General features: G+C 44.2%; 1 protein-coding gene and 1 long non-coding RNA gene across 5 annotated transcripts in view; both read left to right on the top strand.

Annotated features, from left to right (window-relative positions):
- Positions 1 to 26: 26 nt before the first annotated feature.
- LOC116857377 lies at positions 27 to 3,676 on the top strand. Its single transcript, XR_004380746.1, has 3 exons — positions 27 to 263; positions 638 to 795; positions 3,640 to 3,676. It is a non-coding gene; the product is annotated as an uncharacterized LOC116857377 (long non-coding RNA).
- Positions 3,677 to 8,524: 4,848 nt separating this feature from the next.
- Positions 8,525 to 17,695, top strand: part of SLC9A6 (solute carrier family 9 member A6) — a 52,481-nt gene continuing 43,310 nt past the window's right edge. For 2 of the 4 annotated variants that reach the window (XM_032841453.1, XM_032841452.1), the window contains exon 1: positions 9,286 to 9,625. In XM_032841453.1, coding sequence (XP_032697344.1) covers positions 9,286 to 9,625 — 340 coding nt within the window. Of the gene's footprint in view, positions 8,599 to 9,207; positions 9,255 to 9,285; positions 9,626 to 17,695 lie in introns of those variants that run through there. The other 2 variants (XM_032841455.1, XM_032841454.1) reach the window with 2 other exon arrangements.

The following is a 17,695-nucleotide window of genomic DNA, read 5'->3' as shown; positions in this document are numbered from 1 at the left end:
GCGCGGGGAGGGTTGGAGGTGGAGGTTCAAGGCTGGCGGCGCTGGGTCTCTACTCCTCGCAGGGGGTTTGTTTGTTTGCTTTGCTTTTCCCTCCAGCTGGGTCCTTTGTTTTCTGCCAGCCTGTCCAGTGCTTCAGCCCTCTGGGAGCCAACACTGCTGAAGTCGGCAAGGTTGTGAAAGCGAAGAGGCGGGTGGGGTGTAGAAGAGAACAACCCGGTATTTGGAACCCCAAACACGTGGCACGCGTGGGATGCTCCGTAAAAGTTAGTTCCCTTCTCCTTACCTTCAAAAGGTCTTGAAGAAAGACTCGTGTCCCAAGGGGTGTCGTGTCACGCGGGAGGGTTTGTCCTGAAGAGAGCCAGTTTAGGGAGAAATGAAAGGGGAGGAATAAAGGACACGCAAAACGCCAGCCCACCTCGTCTATCTCCGATCAGAAAAAAAGTGTACTCTCCCTCTTTGATTTGTCTGTGTCTTCTATCCCCTAAAATACACACAGCCGTTAGTGAGATTCTCCCTTTCTTTCACTCTGCTCTCCTTTGGCGAGCTTACCTCTTCATTCCCACCCCTTCAGCTACCGTCGATAACACCGTAATTCCAAAGCGACATCTCGATCTCAAATGTCTCTCTTTGGCTCCAGACCTGGATTTCCAGACCCGCTAATCGCTTATTTCTATCCTGCGGCACTTGGAACTTAATATGGCCAAGACGGAATTCATCTATTTTTCCAAACTCTGCACCAACTCCTCCAGTGACCCCTGACTGATAGGCACAGCGTTGTAAGCGGCATGGCAAAAGGTAAATGCCTCAGTCTTGCCAGGATTCTACTTTTGAGCTGCATCAATTTTGCTAACTCTCATACACTCAAAGATGCATATCCTGGATACGCCTTTTAAATTTGCAATCTTACCATTCCCGGCCCCCTTAGCCTGCTCTATCTCTATATCACCCTCTGAAATATTCTATAATTTACCTGTTTATTATGTTTGTTGTGTTATTATTGTTCACTTTCTCTCTTCCCCCATTGGAATGTAAGTTCCAAGAGGACAAATATTATGTTCATTATTTTTCTCTGGGCCCACTCCAATTCTTTCACCTCTAAGCCAAGATTTGACACGGTACTCAATCAATGTCAAGTACAGCGTAATGTATTCCTTACAAATGTAGGCGTATTTATAAACCACACAATCAGGAAGAACCAGGAAATAATCTTCCTGTACTTGACAGGAAAGTGCTTCCTTCACCCCGGGAAGTGGCAAAATAGAAAAGGTAGTTGACCAGAAAAAAAAAAAAAAAAGTCTTAACCCTTGGTTTTAGCTTTGATAATGGTCAAATTTAAAATAGCCTTTTCAGATATCTTATTAAATTATCTCTGCTAATATTAATTTATCCAAAGCAGAAAAATCATTAGGTTTCTTAAGGGAGCTGAGGTCTGGTTCCTTTCCTTTGAAAAGATGAGGTTAAAGAAAAAAGAGAGAGCTGGTAAGAAATCTGGTATTTCTATAAGCCACCATACATTATCCTAGTCTTCAGGGTAGTGGGCAAGCATTGAATTTTGTTTTGTCCACTACAGTCTAAGTTGCATGCCCCCATTCTCTTCTTTTGAATATCTTACCCATGTGCGGAATGCAAAAGAAACTAGGCTAGTTTTGCATTTTCTAAAAATAAATGGTTAACTCCTATTCAGGGAGTGGGATTTTAATGGTCTCATCTGTAGATTTTAACATGAAGGGAAGCCAAGGAATTCATTCAGAGTCATAGTTACCAAAGATTGTATCATTCAAATAAGTACCTTGGGTCCAGTCATACATTGTTTTCTAGGTTGGAGTTCATTCCAAAGGTGCAAGGTACAGCTAGGGGCAGCACTGTTTTCATGAGCTTTTAGAACAGAAGTCAAACTTCATGTGAAAGAACACTTAAATTCCTAGGTGACCCCAAAAGTGCCTTTAGTTTTCCTAAAGAAACAGTCATTTTCCATATGCACAGAGGATACAAGATGTGGATTTGTTAAAGGCGGGGATAATGATCTCTAAAGCATTTCCGACCCAGATGTTATTTATGAAGGCGCATCACGTTTTCCCAGGATAGTCTGTTGAATAGAGAAAGCACTGCAATCCCAAATTATCTTCAAGTTAATTAATTTGGTTACATGCTACCCAACTAGGCGAGTGACTTCATACATCACTCAGATGTGCCTCCATTTCCCACACACATTCTCCCTCTTTCCAGCGTGCTCTGTCCTTTCCTATCTAGTTCAAAAACCTACTTTCCCTAGGAATACGTTGCTGTTATAGGTATGTGTAAAGGAACATATCTACTGTAGGTACTAAACCTTTCTTCAAACTATTTATACTTATTTCAACCTCCCTGGGTAACTAATTCTAGAATTTTACTACCTGCTGGGTAGACTAGTATTTTCAACCTTTATATTGAAATTGTATCATCTCTTTTTTATTTCTTTACAAAAATGGTGTGTGTTTGTGTAAGAAGTTCAAACAATGAAACCATGTATCCCTCTTAATGCATTAAGTGGCCCCTTGGCATCTCGCGTTTTGAATCTCAGTAAATAAGACTGTGGTTACTTGATTCATATCTTTGAAGACTTGTTTACTGAAAGTTTTATACTCCTGTGGTTAAAAGTGTATGCTTTAGAAACAGATTGGGTTTGAATCCTGGCTTCTCCTTTACTATCTGGGAGATTGGGCAAGTTATTTAACTTTACAGTGCCTCAATTTCCTCATCTGTAAAGTGGAGATAATAATAGTACTTACCTGGTAAGATTGTTCTTAGGATTGAGGGAGACAACACATATGAGTTAAGAATAATCCCACTTGGGGTAGGAAGGGTGCCTGGCTGGTTCACTTGGTGGAGCATACAACTCTTGATCTCCAGGTTGTGAGTTTGAGCCCCATGTTGGGGATGGAGATTACTTCAAAAAAATAAAATCTTAAAGAAAAAGAATAACCTCACATGGTGAGTACTCAGTAAATGTTAGCCATTATCATTCCTGCTGCTGCTACTGTAGAGTCTTCTAGCAGTTTTTCCAGACTAAAGGAGTTCTTTATCCCTTTGGTCTTTCTGAAAACATCAGTAGCTTCTCTCCTTTGTTTATTTTAATTGCCCTTCTCTGGGCCATTTCTAGATCTACTAATATCTCTCTTGGGGTTTCATTACCACATCTGCACAAAGTATCCTAGGTTACTTGTCTGGGGCTAAAATGATTATTTATTTCAAGTAGCCTTGACCCTGAAAATGACACCAAAAGTCTAATTTGCTGTTTTAGCACACTGAGCTGATAAGTTCAGGAAGTGAACATAAAACTCTAGCACTATACTGTGTCCTAACTAATATTGGGGGCTTTTTGTTGTTGTTATTAATGTTTGTTTGTTTGTTTGAGAGAGGGAGCGAGAATGTGCAAGCATGCACATGGTAAGGGGGAGGGATGAAGAGGGAAAGGGAGAGAGAATCCCAAGCCGACTTTACTAAGCAGGGAGCCAGACACAGGGCTGTATCTCAGGACCCTGATATCATGACCTGAGCCAAAATCCAGAGTGGGATGTTTAACTGACTGAACCACCCAGGCATCCCGCCAACTGATATCTGTGACCTATTCTTCCTCTCACTTCTTTTTTTTTTTTTAAGCAGGCTCCACACCCAGCATGGAACACAATGCGGGGCCTGAACCCACGACCCCGAGATCAAAACCTGAGCTGAGATCAAGAGTCTGACGCTTCGGGGCGCCTGGGTGGCTCAGTGGGTTAAGCCGCTGCCTTTGGCTCAGGTCATGATCTCAGGGTCCTGGGATCGAGTCCCACATCGGGCTCTCTGCTCAGCAGGAAGCCTGCTTCCCTTTCTCTCTCTCTGCCTGCCTCTCTGCCTACTTGTGATGTCTCTCTGTCAAATAAATAAATAAAATCTTTAAAACAAAAACAAACAAACAAAAAAAGAGTCTGACGCTTAAACAACGCTTAACCAACTGAACTACCTAGGTCCCCCCTCCCACTTCTTGAATATAGACATTCCTTATACCACTGCCTTAAAACTGGGTCTCTTTCTACCTTCTGTTCTTTGGAGAACACATGAGTTCCTATAACTTCAATATAGCCTGTATAGCTCCCACATCTTTCACTGGTCCTGACTTCACTCCTGAATTGCAGACCCTCCACTTGGACATCCCACCAGTCCCTTAAATCCAACCAGTCCAGAGCCAAGCTGTACCTCCTGCCTCCCATTTTTAAAAAAGTTTTATTTATTTATTTGACAGAGAGAACATAAGTAGGCAGAGAGGCAGGTAGGGCAGGGGGAGCAGGCTCCCCACTGAGCAGAGAGCCCAATGCGGGGCTCAATCCCAGGACCCTGAGATCATGACCTGAGCCCAAGCAGAGGTTTAACTCACTGAGCCACCCCGGCACCCCATGACTCCCATTTTAATGCTATTAGCACTCCTACATTTTCAGGTTGCACGGGTTTAAAACTTTGCTGTAGTCTTCTAATTGCCCTTTCTCAAGCATTCCCCATCTACCTGCCCAGTCAGTTTCCATGACAGGTTAGTCCTACCTCTGCATTGGCTGCTGAACCCTACCTCCCTTCTCCCTTTTCCATTCCTACTGCATCCGGTCAGTTAAGGCTGCCTATTCTAACCCTCCCACACCTTTTTTTCAACTTTTCTAACCTCTTAATCAGCCTCCCCTACTGCCCATCTGTCTGCATTTCATTCATCCCCCTTTCTGCTGCCAAATTAACATTGGGGAAGTCTTGACCAGGGAAATGAATGAGTTAAAAATGTCTGCAGCATAAAGACCTTCCACAGTATGGCCTCAACTTTGCTTTCCAGCCTTTCCCCCATTTCGGGACTCAATCAATTCAGTGTTTATCAAGCATCTCCTGTGAGCCAAGGACTTATCTCCACTTTTCAGTGATCAGGTATTTACTGAGCACTTACTATGTGCCCAGTACTGGAAAGTCCTCTTTCAGTTTAATCCTTGAACTGAGTCTGTGTCCCTAAGAGAATTTAATGTCATCTGCAAACATGGAGATTTCTTTGGTCCTCAGTTAAATCTGAGAGACATTCACTGATGCTCAGATGTGTTATATTTTTTAAAAAAGATTTTATTTATTTGACAGAGAGAAAGAGAGAGCACACAAGCAGGAGTGGCAGGCAGAGGCAGAAGGAGAAGCAGGCTCCCCACTAAGCAGGGAGCCTGATCTGGAGCTCCATCCTAGGACCCTGGGATCATGACCTGAGCCGAAGGCAGACAGTTAACTGACTGAGCCATCCAGGGGCCCCTTAGATGTGTTTTATTGAATACCTCTTTGGATTAGACCTTATGCTAGATGCTGTCAGTAAAGAAATAAGTAATGCCTGGTTCCTACCCTCAGAGTACCTATCTATGACCTGCGGATTAACAAACATGTAAATCAGGCATGACAGTATTTCATGAGGGCTAAAAGAAAGAGTTGCCCAGTGGGCTGTGGGAGCTCATACAAAGGGCCCCAGACTCAGCCTGAGGGCATCCCGGAAAGCTTAGTGACCTCTATACTGAGTTTTGTCAGAGGAGCAGAGGTTAGGTGAGGAAAGAGTTGAAGGACTTCCAAGCAGAGGGAGCACATGGAAAGGCACATACACGTATGAAACCACATGAAGCATTCAGGAACCCACGGAGTTCAGAATGGCTGAAGCAAACGATATTTGGGGGAGAAGCAGTAGGGAGTCGGGGCTCAGGGAGCATCACAGGTCAGGCTAAGGAACCAGAACTGACGACAGTGCGGTTACTGGAGGGTTTGGAGCAGGGCTGTGCTATATATAATCAGATTTGTGCTTCAAAAAGATCCCTCTAGTAGAAGTGTGGGAGGACAGTTGGTAGAGGCCAAGGCAGAAGTCAGCAAACCTTTCCCGTAAGACCAGCCAGTAAATAGTTTAGGCTATTTGCAGATTCTACAGTCTCTTTGGCAGCTACTCAACTGTGCCTTGTAGTGCAAAAGCTACCACAGACCATTAGTAAACAAATGGGCACGGCCGTGTCCAATAAACATTTACTGATGGACACTGAAATGTGAATTTCACGTCATTTTCATGTGTCACAAAATGTTCTTCTTTTGACTTTTGTACAGCCATTACAAAAAATGTATAAAACATTCCCAGTTTCAGGCCATACCGAAATGGGTGGCAGACTGGATTCCGTTGGCTGTATGTTGCTAATCTCTGGACTAGCAGATGGGAGTGTAGAGAATGTAGGCAACTCTTTGGAGAAGTTCATTTCTGATGGGGAGACAAAACTAATGTGGTAGTGGTGGCAGGTATAGACAGTGGCCCATTTCTCCGAAGAGATCTGGAAATGGTTTTGGAGAACAGGAAGAGACAGTGGGCCAGTTTTGTAAGAAATGAGTCATGGGGATGAAAGGTACAGCACAGGAAATATAGTCAGTGGTATTGTAATAGTGTCACATGGTGAGAGATGACAGCTACCCTTGCGGTGAACACAGCATAACATATAGACTTGTGGAATCACTATGTGGCACTCCTAAAACTGATCATGTGACACCGTATGTCCACTAGACTTCAATTAAAAGAAAGCTAGTGGACAAGGAGCCATTGAAGTTGGTGGAGGGAGATGATGGTTGGAGTAGATCCTGGAAGAGGCAAGTAGGAGGTGATGGAATGCAGAGCACAGATTGCAGTGTATGTTTCATAGGGGAAGAGGAAACATATCTTTTACTGAGCTTGGAAGGGAGGAAGAAAGGTGGGGTCCCCACAGGATAGCTAAGTAGGTGGCAGGGTAAGGAAGGCAAGGACCATCTTCTTGAGGATCTTGATTTTCGCAGTGAAAAAGGAGACAAGGCTCAAATTCCAGGTGATTTATCAGTATGGACATTGAATCAGCTGGGATGAAGGCAGGGCTGGGGCGGGGGGTGGATGCTGTGACCCAGATGCCCACATCCTCCGTGAATGTACAGGAGAGACAAGGAAATCATTAGGGGACAAGGAATAGAGAGTGTTAGAGCTTAAAATGAGGGCTGGAGGAACGAGGAGCTTGGAACAACAGTGGGGAAGTGAGCTGAGTGGCAACCTCTTCAGGCCACAGGATACAGGGCGGGAGTTGCACGTAGGTATTGTGCGTGTGTAAGCGGGATGGTGACACAGCACCGCCTGAAACAGCCGCAGAGCACATGATGTCCTGAGTGAGATTCAAGTAGCTGTTAAAGGAGGACATCTTGGGGACATCAGTGCAGCAAGTGGTTTGGGTTGAGCGAGGGGTACATTCTCAGGTGAGCCAAAACTCATGGGGATTGGCCCACTTGGTAGAGTTATTGCCCCGTCAGGATTCCTCCCAGAACTGGATATAAAGAGGTGGCTGGGTGGTGGGGGGTGGGGGGTGGGTAGCTGCTAGGTCGCTGGGGCCTGTGGACAGAAGTAGAGTCTGGCGCTTGAAAATATTTGCTTACTGGTCAGGCAAGAAATCTCTGACTTCAAGTTTGTTTGTTTTTTTTTAATTCCAAACACTCAGAGACTGAAAAATGATTTTGTGCTGAGGCAAAACAGCCTGAGAGTAGGTGGTTAGGCCTGAAGAAACAAGTAAATGAATTTGGTGGGTCTTCTGGGGTGATCAAGCTAGGTCTGGGGAGGGGGCAGTGGGAAGACTGGGAAGGATCCTCACCTGGGTTTCTTAAAGGCCAGCCCTGTGTGCACAGGGCAGTGTGGTTAGTCTGGAGCCAGGGTATAGGGGACAGGCAGGCATGGATTTCTTGGGAAAGTGCAGATAGTCCCAGGTACTAACAGGAGAAAATGGGCTTCACAATCCCTGGGACAGTTCCTGACCTGCTAGGGACAGAATTTGGAGCTGAACAACCTGTTCTAGGTCTTTTTTTTTTTTTTCTTCTTAAGCTCTCTATCCTCACAAAACTTAAAGAGATTAAAATGAAGAGCCAGTTAACAGGAGGGAATCCAGAATGGGGTAGCTTGGAGTTACCTGAATGTTATTTGTCTTAGCAAGGGGGTGATATAGCATTTAAGAATCAGGACATCTAGGCAGAATGATAGGAATTGGATTGATAGTACCATTGATAGTATGCAAAATTTGAGAAGGAATTCATGTTTGTAAGGGGGAATCGAGCTCACTTCAAAGCAGTTCTAGTTTTTAAGCTTGGTAGGCCCTTCAACAGGATGTGATCAGTATGCCGCCGCCGCCGCCGCCGCCGCCGCCGCCGCCGCCGCCGCCGCCGCTAGAGGCCTGAAGGGAGAGTGACAGGTCAGGGCTGGGGATTTGTAGTGCATTCATGTAGAGGTAGAAATGAAAGTCCAGAGAGAACAAAAAGCCCACACAGACTAAGGTGTGATTTGATAAGTATGGAGAAAATAGGAAGCCACTGTTCTCCAAGAGGTGAGAACTGTGAATCTTTCCCTGTGGGTGTGAGGCGTGGAAAGGCTGAGAGTAGAGAAAATACTCTTGGAGGAAGAGAGATGAGAGATGGTGTCAAAGGTGACTTCCTAGCTGGGGAAATCTGCATTGTAACAGCAGGAAAAAAGGAGCAAGGAGAGAAAGAAATGCACCACACCTCAAAAGATTTCCTCTTTGGGAAGGAGAGGAGTGGTTTGAAGCTTGGGTAAGTTTGAGCACACACTGAATCTTCTTTGCGAGATGGACGAGTGTCTCTGTACAGGTTCCTGATGTGAGAAGATGACTCACATCTCCGGTGGTTTACATATAAGGAAAACCGAACGTACAGACACACTCATATTCCTTGCCTTTGAGTCAATTCTTTCATGAACTACTACATTGTTGGTTTTTTCCCAGTGAGGACAGAACAAGGAGAATCCGATTTAAATTACAGAGATGGAGTTCAAGGCGTCCCCCAAGGGGACAACTTCTTATCCAGTTAAGAGACACTGGGGGACAATATTGAGATGGGTTATGAAAGCTCGATTCCCCTGAGAGCGCTAAGAATAGGACCAAAGTAGACCTAGCTCGATCCGCCTCTGCTTGATTAAGCCGAGCTGAGGTTTCTTTTCCAGAAAGCCGTGGGCTGGATGCGACAGCCTTTCGTTCCCTGGAAGCCCCCGAGTGTGCTGTATCCGAGGCTGGGGGAGCCGGTGCGGTGGAGGCCCGAAGGCCCAAGGGATGGGGCCGAACCAGCCGGGAGTGTCGCGTCCCCTTTAAGAGCGGCGGCGGTGGCGGCGGCGCGCGCTCCGACGGCTTCCCTGGGGCCCCGCCCCTTTCCCGTGAGCCCTCGGGGAGTGGTCCGACCGCGGGCGGCTGCGGGTGAGGAGCGGGGCGGGGGGCGGGGGGAGTCATGGCTCGGCGCGGCTGGCTGCGGGCGCCCCTCAGCCGCGGCGGTGGTGGCGGCGGCGGCGGCCGCGGCCCCGGGGCCCACCGGCTCATGCGGCCGTTCTGGTTGCTCCTCGCAGTGGGCGTCTTTGGCTGGGCCGGGGCTTTGGACGGCGCCGGCAGAGCGGCGAGAGCCATGGATGAGGAGATCGTGTCCGAGAAGCAAGCCGAAGAGAGCCACCGGCAGGACAGCGCCAACCTGCTCATCTTCATCCTGCTGCTCACCCTCACCATTCTCACGATATGGCTCTTCAAGCACCGCCGGGCCCGCTTCCTGCATGAAACCGGCCTGGCTATGATTTATGGCAAGTACCTCAACCCATGTCCGCCCCCTGGCGCTCCCCCTTTCTCTGCCCGCCGGCTGCTTCGCCTCCTCTCCTGGCCCTGCTCGGCCTGTGTTCAGCTCCCCTTCTGATTCCTTTCATTTTCTGCCTCGCTTTCCCTCCCACCCCCGTTTCTCAGCCTCGTCCCCCCTTTTTCTGCTATGCCCCCCGTTTCTCTGCCTCACCCAATTTCCTCAGCCTCGCCCCCCGTTTTCTCTGCTTTTCACCCCCTTTCCTTTGCCTGTCCACACCTTTTTTCCCTCCGACCCCACCCCCTTTTTCTTCCGCGCACCACCCCCCGCCCCCCTCCCCCGCCTCTGCCTACCAAGCTTGGGACCCGGGACTGAGGATGGGAAGGGAGTGGGTGCGGTGTCTCAGATTGGGCTGGGGACTGGGGGAGGGGAAGACAGCGTAGCGATCTATTTCTCTGGGGTGTCAGTTTGTTTAAGGTCCATTGAAGCTGCAGTAGTATCTCTACCGCTCAGGATCTGGCGTCCTTTTGGAGCCGGAGTCCACCTATACCCATCACCCAGCTCTTGCTACGCCCTGTCCTTTCGAGGTTGAGAATGAAAACGTTACCTCCCTTGTAGCCCAAGTGAAAACCCGAATGCAGAAAAAGCTACCAGGAAGGCTTAGGGTATTTTTAATGACATCCTGATTTATTGTACTATGCTCGTAATATCTGATTAGGATACGTGTAGTCTACCGTCCTAATCCAGGCATACCGAGGTGAGGACAGGAAAGAGTTAAAGATCTCCCAGCAGTGTGTTGTACTATACGGCGGCGATCAGGACAGTTCAGCCAAACAGTGTTTAGGAACACCACGCATATGCGGTATGGGTGACTTGCTGGTGCCATAAGGTTATTGACGGATCATTGAGTAAATGGTTTCAGTTCTGGTGTCTTAGTGTGCTTTCTTTTTGAGGTTTCTTATTTATGTATTTTTATATTTTGGTCTTAAGGCAAGAAGGGCAAATCAAACCATGAGCTCACAGGCATTTTGGCCTGCTGGGAGGCCTCGTGAGTGGTAAAGATGCATATTGCTGACTGTCTTAATGTGACTGTGAGGGTAGATGGCTGAAGAGATGAGGATGGACAGACAGTCCTTTCAGTGAGGTCCGTGAGTGAAGATTATCTTCATATGAACAGGCTTAAACTGATGAGCTTGCTGAGCTTTGTTTCCCAGACTTGCTTGTTTCCAAGCAGCCTTGGCACAAAAGAGACATTTCTCCACGACCCTGCTCCCCAGCCCTTCCCAGTAAACACAGACTTCTGGAACGTGCATATGTGCATCTCAAGAGTGGCAAAACAAGGTAGTTGTGTGCGTCAGGAAAATACATGAACTCAGGCTTATTTTTCATCTGTAAGGTAATACGATTCTAAGCCTGTGTGCAAATATCTCTGCTCCATAGGATTCTTAGTTTCTAGACATATTGGGTAGTTTTCTTACTTCATATTTTTTTGCATTTTACTTGCAGTGCCCCTTAAGCTACACCTCTCTCTATATATAATTTCTCTGTATAACAACATATGATTTGTATTTGCTATACTGAATGAACATTTGCTAGTTAGCCAACTATGGCACAAAAAATACAAAGAAATAGAAGAGCCCCTCCTTCAAGGCACTTAGCTTCCTTGGGTAGACAGGTCACATAAAGAAAATAATGGCATCTTGGGACATCTGGGTGGCTCAGTCGGTTAAGCCACTGCCTTTGGCTCCGGTCATGGTCCTGGGGTCCTGGGATCGAGTCCTGCTTTGGGCTCCTTGCTGGGTGGGGAGCCTGCTTCTCTCTCCGCCTTTGCCTGCCACTCTGCCTGCTTGTGCGTCCTCTCTCTCTCTCTCTCTCTCTCTGACAAATAAACGAACAAAATCTTCAAAAAAAAAAGAAAGAAAAGAAAAGAGTGGCATCTTAAATTCAGTTAAATGCCAAATGAGTATTATGGTGTTAAAATAAGGAGCTGATCATAGAAGCCTCGTTGCTCCATATGGGGAGAGTATGATGTAGTGGTTAAAGGTGCAGGGCTTTAGACCAGAGGTCCGCATTTATTTTGTGTCAAGGGCCAGAGTGTAGATATTGTTGACTTTGTGGGTCACATAGGTCTCTGTTGCATTTTCTTCTTTTTTTTTCCTTTTAAGAAAGCTAAAGAACATTAAAACTGTTCTTAGCTCTTGGGCCACACAAAAACAAAACCTCACTGTGGTTTGCCAACTCCTGCTTTAGAGTCAGACCAGGGTTCCTGTCCCACTGTGCTAATTGTTCTGTGTGATCTTAGGCAAGTCCCTTACCCTCTTACACTGTCACCTGTAAATTGGGGGAAATGACAGGAGGGTTGTGAGGAAGAAATGTTTTTAGCTTAGTACCTGACCCCTAAGTAAATGTTCAATAAATGATAGCTTTGATACTATTATTATTGCTGTTATATTGCATTTTCTCAGATCAGGCTCAAAACATTTCTTTTAATTCATTAGTCTTATAAGTTAAGAGGCAAACACGGTTTTTTTAGTATCAAATACAGACTTAGAATTGCCCTGAAAATATTTGCTCCTTGGTAGTTGATGTCATTAACTTCCTCTAACTCTTGAGCTAAATAGGAAAGTGGGATTACTGACTGCATTTCCTGACATTTCTGGTAGTAAAAGGTAACGGAGTAGCTTAGTGTTAGTATTTTGTGAAGGAAATACAAAGGTATCTCTTGTGGAATATCAAGTGGAAAGGTGTTATCTGGGAGTCAGATCTGGGCTTGATTTGCCACGACTTGGCATTCTTTAGCCTGTTCCATTTTCTCAGTACGGCATTGGGGGCTGTGGATAAACAGCGTCCTGAATAACTCCCAAGTCCAGTTTGAGAATAGGTGGGATTGGGTCAAAGTATTTTCAGTGCCATAGAAACCGATGTTTTCTAATCCTAATTACTGTCTGCCATTTACCTTTTCTTTTACTCTTAGACCATCATAGCTGTTAATATGCTAACTTAAGACCTGTATTTTTCTGCTTGACTTTTGGATGAAAAGGCTCCTTACTCTGCGACTATCCAGCCCTCCACGATTCAGCCCACCAATGATTTTATTTCTGTGATGTCAGTTTAGCTACCTAAATCCTGGAAGAATGCTATTTAAAATAAGCCTCTCCTTTATCTTTCTGAGAATCAAGAGTAAAAAAAGAAAAGATTAAATTGTGATCAGTTTCTAGATTGTAATATAGCCTAATTGCTCTAGTTACAAACACAATGTGAAAGCACCCAAGGGTTCTGTTCACTGGGCTAGCTTGCTTAAGAAGCTTAAAAGTGAGTCACCATTAGTAAAAATTGTCAGGGTAGTTAATTGAGTCTGAAAAGTGATCACTCACTGTAGTGTGTTTACAGATGCTATAGAAAGCAAGAGACAGGAAAGAAATATTTTGCCTGAAACTTCCAGCATCCAGAGTCCTATGCTTAACTGACGTGATTCATCAATAAATATTATTGTCTTTGACATATGAGATATGATGGGAAATACAGATATGAGTCATCATCCCTGTGCACAAAGCACTTAGGATCTAGTGCCTTAATAGATAGTGTTCATTGAGCATTCTAATGTGTTCATTTAAACCCCCTAACAACCTTGTGAGATGGGTACTATTATCTCTCCCATTTTACATATAAGAAAATTGGGGCAGAGAGAGGTTAAATGACCTGCCTGAAGTCACATAATTTGTAAGTATTGAGCCAGGATTCAGACCCAGTCAGTCTGGCTCAGAAGCTCCATTCTCTTACCCCCTAACCTTATTGCCTTATATTGAAGTGATAAAACTTAAGTATAAAGATAAACAGTTAGTATTATCATCACGACATATAAGGAAACTGAGGTTCAAGGAGGGTTTATTGACCCTAAGATCACAGACTAGAACTTGATGGAGCCAGAATTCATGCATCTGACTTTCAGACTTGTGCTTTTCTGCTGTACTAAATTTCATAAGATCATGTATGTAGAGAAATAATACTTAGGTTGTAGGAGTTTTGGAGGTAGATTGAGAGGGAAGGCTATGAGGGAGTAGAGACCTTAATCACTGGAGCAGTTCATTGTGACATGAGATATTTAGAAAATTGGAGACTATGGACTCTGAGAAACAAACTGAGGGTTTTAGAGGGAAAGGGTAGGGGGATGAGTGAGCCTGGTGGTGGGTATTAAGGAGGGCATGGATTGCATGGAGCACATAAACAATGAATTTTGGAACACTGCATCAAAAACTAATGATGTATTTTATGGTAACTAACATAACACAATAAAAATTTTAAAATAAATAAATAAGAAAATTAGAGAGGCTTGGGGTGCCTTGGGGGAGCTCAATCTGTTAAGCGTCCGACTCTTGATCTCACCTCAGGTCTAGATCTCAGAATCATGAGTTCAAGCCCTGTGTTGGGCTCTATGCCAGCATGGGATGTACTTAAAAAAATAAAGGAACTTTAGAGAAGCTTCGGAGATAGAAAAACCAGATTCAGTGCTGGTTTTATCACTTAATGCCAAATACTGGTGGCTAAGTCATTTATCCCCATTTTAGAGATAAGGAAACAATGACTGAGAGATTTACAATAATATCTACTACATAAGGTTATGAGGGTCAGATAATACATGCAGAAAGAATTAAGATGGGGATTGTTTAGTTCAAGGTGCTAAGTGAGAGAATTCCTTTCGAAAAGAGGTTGATCTTTCCCCAGAGTAGGGCTAAAGAGAAATGAGCTGGTGTTGACATGGAGAGGCTTGGAATTGAGGCAGCTTACATCAGATGGCCTGTGGCTTCTCCAAAAAGGAGATAGTGAGATTGAAGATTTGAGAAGGACAATAAAGGTTGGAAGAGCTGCTGTAGAAAATGTGGTAGGAGACAAAAAGTTGAATAAACACATGTAAAACTAACCAGAGGTCAGCAAAGGCCTTGCCTTTTTTGGTTGTCTTGAAGCCGAATTAGCTTTTTTTTTTTTAAGATTTTATTTATTCATTTGACAGACAGAGAGATCACAAGTAGGTGGAGAGGCAGGCAGAGAGAGAGAGGAGGAAGCAGGCTCCCTGCTGAGCAGAGAGCCCGATGTGGGGCTCGATCCCAGGACTCTGGGATCATGACCTGAGCCGAAGGCAGAGGCTTTAACCCACTGAACCACCCAGGTGCCCCTGAATTAGCTTTTAAAACAAAATCTAACAGCATTCTTCAAGAAGTAGACAAATATTATATAATAAATACACGCACATACATATGTGTATATAAATCTCTGTGTACATACATACACATGTTAATCTGTAGAAATTTTATCAATTTTGACCACATTTGATACCCCAGCAATATTCCTTCCATATTTTGACTATCAGAGGCTTTTAGTGTCATAGCCTGGGAGAATGGGCTGAGATCCCTTAGAAAACCAATTTCCATTGACCGTGAGCCCCATATAGTGTTGGGACCCTGGGTGATACACTGAGTTCTTTATCCCTGGGAGGGGGTCCAGCACATGAGGGTCAGGAATGTGTAGGAGAGGTGGGACCTTTCTGTTTTGTGCAGGATATCTCTTTGAGATTGTATTCTTTGTTGCCTGTTAGTGGTAATTTTACATTTCATGATATCAGTATTTTTTTGTGCCTCTGTCTGTGTAGGAGGCTGGAAGTTTCCGCCTTATCCCGTAACAAAGCACTCTTTTTGTGTACTGCTCTTCACTGAGAATTGCTTTAACTCTCTGATTACAATTTGACCTTTCACAGAACCCAAATTAACTTGAACTATCAACTTTATTCAGAGAAATTCCAATTTTTCAGATGTCTGATGCTGTAATAAAAGCATCTGTTTTTTCCAACCTAAGTAATTATTCTCCTTGCTGAAGTTTTAACTGCCAAAGTGTGTGTTTCAAATTTGTCCAAGCGCTGAGCCCTCCTCAGGGCACGCAGTGACATTTCAGCTTTGAATCGGAGTGCAAAACTGGTGGATACCATTCCTTCCACAGTCGGCCTTAAGGACATGGACAGAATTTGTGCCGCTGTTATCATTATTTTTTTTGTATTTTTTTATTATTTATTTTTTTAAATAAACATATAATGTATTTTTATCCCCAGGGGTACAGGTCTGTGAATCGCCAGGTTTACACATTTCACAGCACTCATCATAGCACATACCCTCCCCAATGTCCATATCCCCACCACCCTCTCCCGTCCCCCCTCCCCCCAGCAACCCTCAGTCTGTTTTTTGAGATTGAGTCTTTATGGTTTGTCTCCCTCCCATGTTATCATTATTTGTAGTAGCTTAGCTATGATATTGGCACAGAAATATAAGGGGGGTATGACTTTTACTGAGCCTCTTGATTAGGAGGCCTTACAGGATAGTAGAGAAAAGAGCTCTTTCTGTATCATGTAGGCAGGGGGACTATGGATCTATAGCTTTTGCTCACCGAGGTTGTGCTTATGAAACCCAACTCATACCCAACCATCCCTTGCTAATTTTGTATTCTAGAGGTTAGCTACCCTCACAGTGTATCTTTTATTTTTTTTTAATTTTTAAATAAATGTTTACTTCTTCACTAATTTCTTCCACCTCCCACACCCCACCTCTGGCAACCACCAGTCTGTTCTCTGTATCTATGAGCTTGGTGTTTTGTTTTGTTTTAGATTCCACATATAAGAGGGATCATAAGGTATTTGTCTTTCTCTGTATGACTTATTTCACTTAGCCTAATGCCTTCAAGGTCCAGCCATGTTATTGTAAGTGGCAAGGTTTCATTTTTTATGACTGAATAATATTCTATTATGTATATACACCACATTTTCTTCATTCATCCGTGGATGGACACCTAGGTTGTTTGCCTGGCTTGGCTATTATAGATGATGTGGCAGTGAAATTTGTGGGTACATATATTTTTTGAGTTAGTGTTTTTGTTTACTTCAGGTAAATACTCAAAAATGGAATTGCTAGACCATATATGGTGGGTTTTTAACAATTTTTTTGAGGAACCTCCATGCTGTTTTTCATAATGGCTGCAACAGTTTGCATTCCCACCAATAGTGCACAAGGGTTCTCTTCTCCATAGCCTCGCCAACACTTGTTATTTCTTGTCTTTTTGATCTTAGCCATTCTGACAGGTGTGAGGTGATCTCATCATGGTTTTAGTTTGTATTTCCCTGATGCTTAATGATGTTGAGCATCTTTTCATGTACCTACTGGCCATCTCTGTGTCTTCTTTTTTTATTTTTTTTAAAGATTTTATTTATTTATTTCAGAGGTCGATCACCAGTAGGCAGAGAGAAAGAGGGAAGCAGGCTCCTTGCTGAGCAGAGAGCCCAGTGTGGGTCTCGATCCCAGGACCCTGAGACCATGACCTGAGCCAAAGGCAGAGGCTTAACCCACTAAGCCACTCAGGCACCCTCTATGTCTTCTTTGGAAAAATGTCTGTTCAGGTCTTCTGGCCATTTTTTAATCAGATTCTTTTTTTTTTTTTTTTTTTTTTTGCGAGTGACTTATGTGTATTTTTTATATTTTTTGTCCTTATCATATATATAGATATAGATATATATATATATATATATATATATATATGGAGGGGGATATTAGTCCCTTAGCAGATTTTTGACTTGCAAATATTTTCTCTTTCATTTATTTTCTTTTTTCTTTCTTTTTTCTTTTTTTTATTTTTTAAAAGATTTTATTTATTTATTTGACACAGAGAGAGAGCGATCACAGGTAGGCAGAGAGGAAGGGGGAAGCAGGCTCCCCGCTGAGCATCGATCCCAGGACCCTGAGACCATGACCTGAGCCAAAGGCAGAGGCTTAACCCACTGAGCCACCCAGGCACCCCTTTCATTTATTTTCAATCTAGGACTTTGTTAAAAACTTTCTAAAAATTTGAGGTCATCATACTGTTCAGCAGTTACTCATTGCTGCTCACTTAAAACTGTGTGACTGTAAGTTGCCTGAAAGAATCCCTCATCTCTGCACCCTCCCCACTTGCCACATTTGTCCCCCTCCCGCATTTATCACTTCCCATTCTGGCCTGGCTTCTGCCCCCACTGCTCCACTGGAACGGCCCTTACCAAGCTCACCTGTGA

Source organism: Lontra canadensis, unplaced genomic scaffold (genome assembly GCF_010015895.1).
Source record: "Lontra canadensis isolate GAN:19392208 unplaced genomic scaffold, GSC_riverotter_1.0 scaffold123, whole genome shotgun sequence".
Taxonomy (NCBI): domain Eukaryota; kingdom Metazoa; phylum Chordata; class Mammalia; order Carnivora; family Mustelidae; genus Lontra; species Lontra canadensis.
This window is presented reverse-complemented; position numbering and strand designations above follow the sequence as displayed.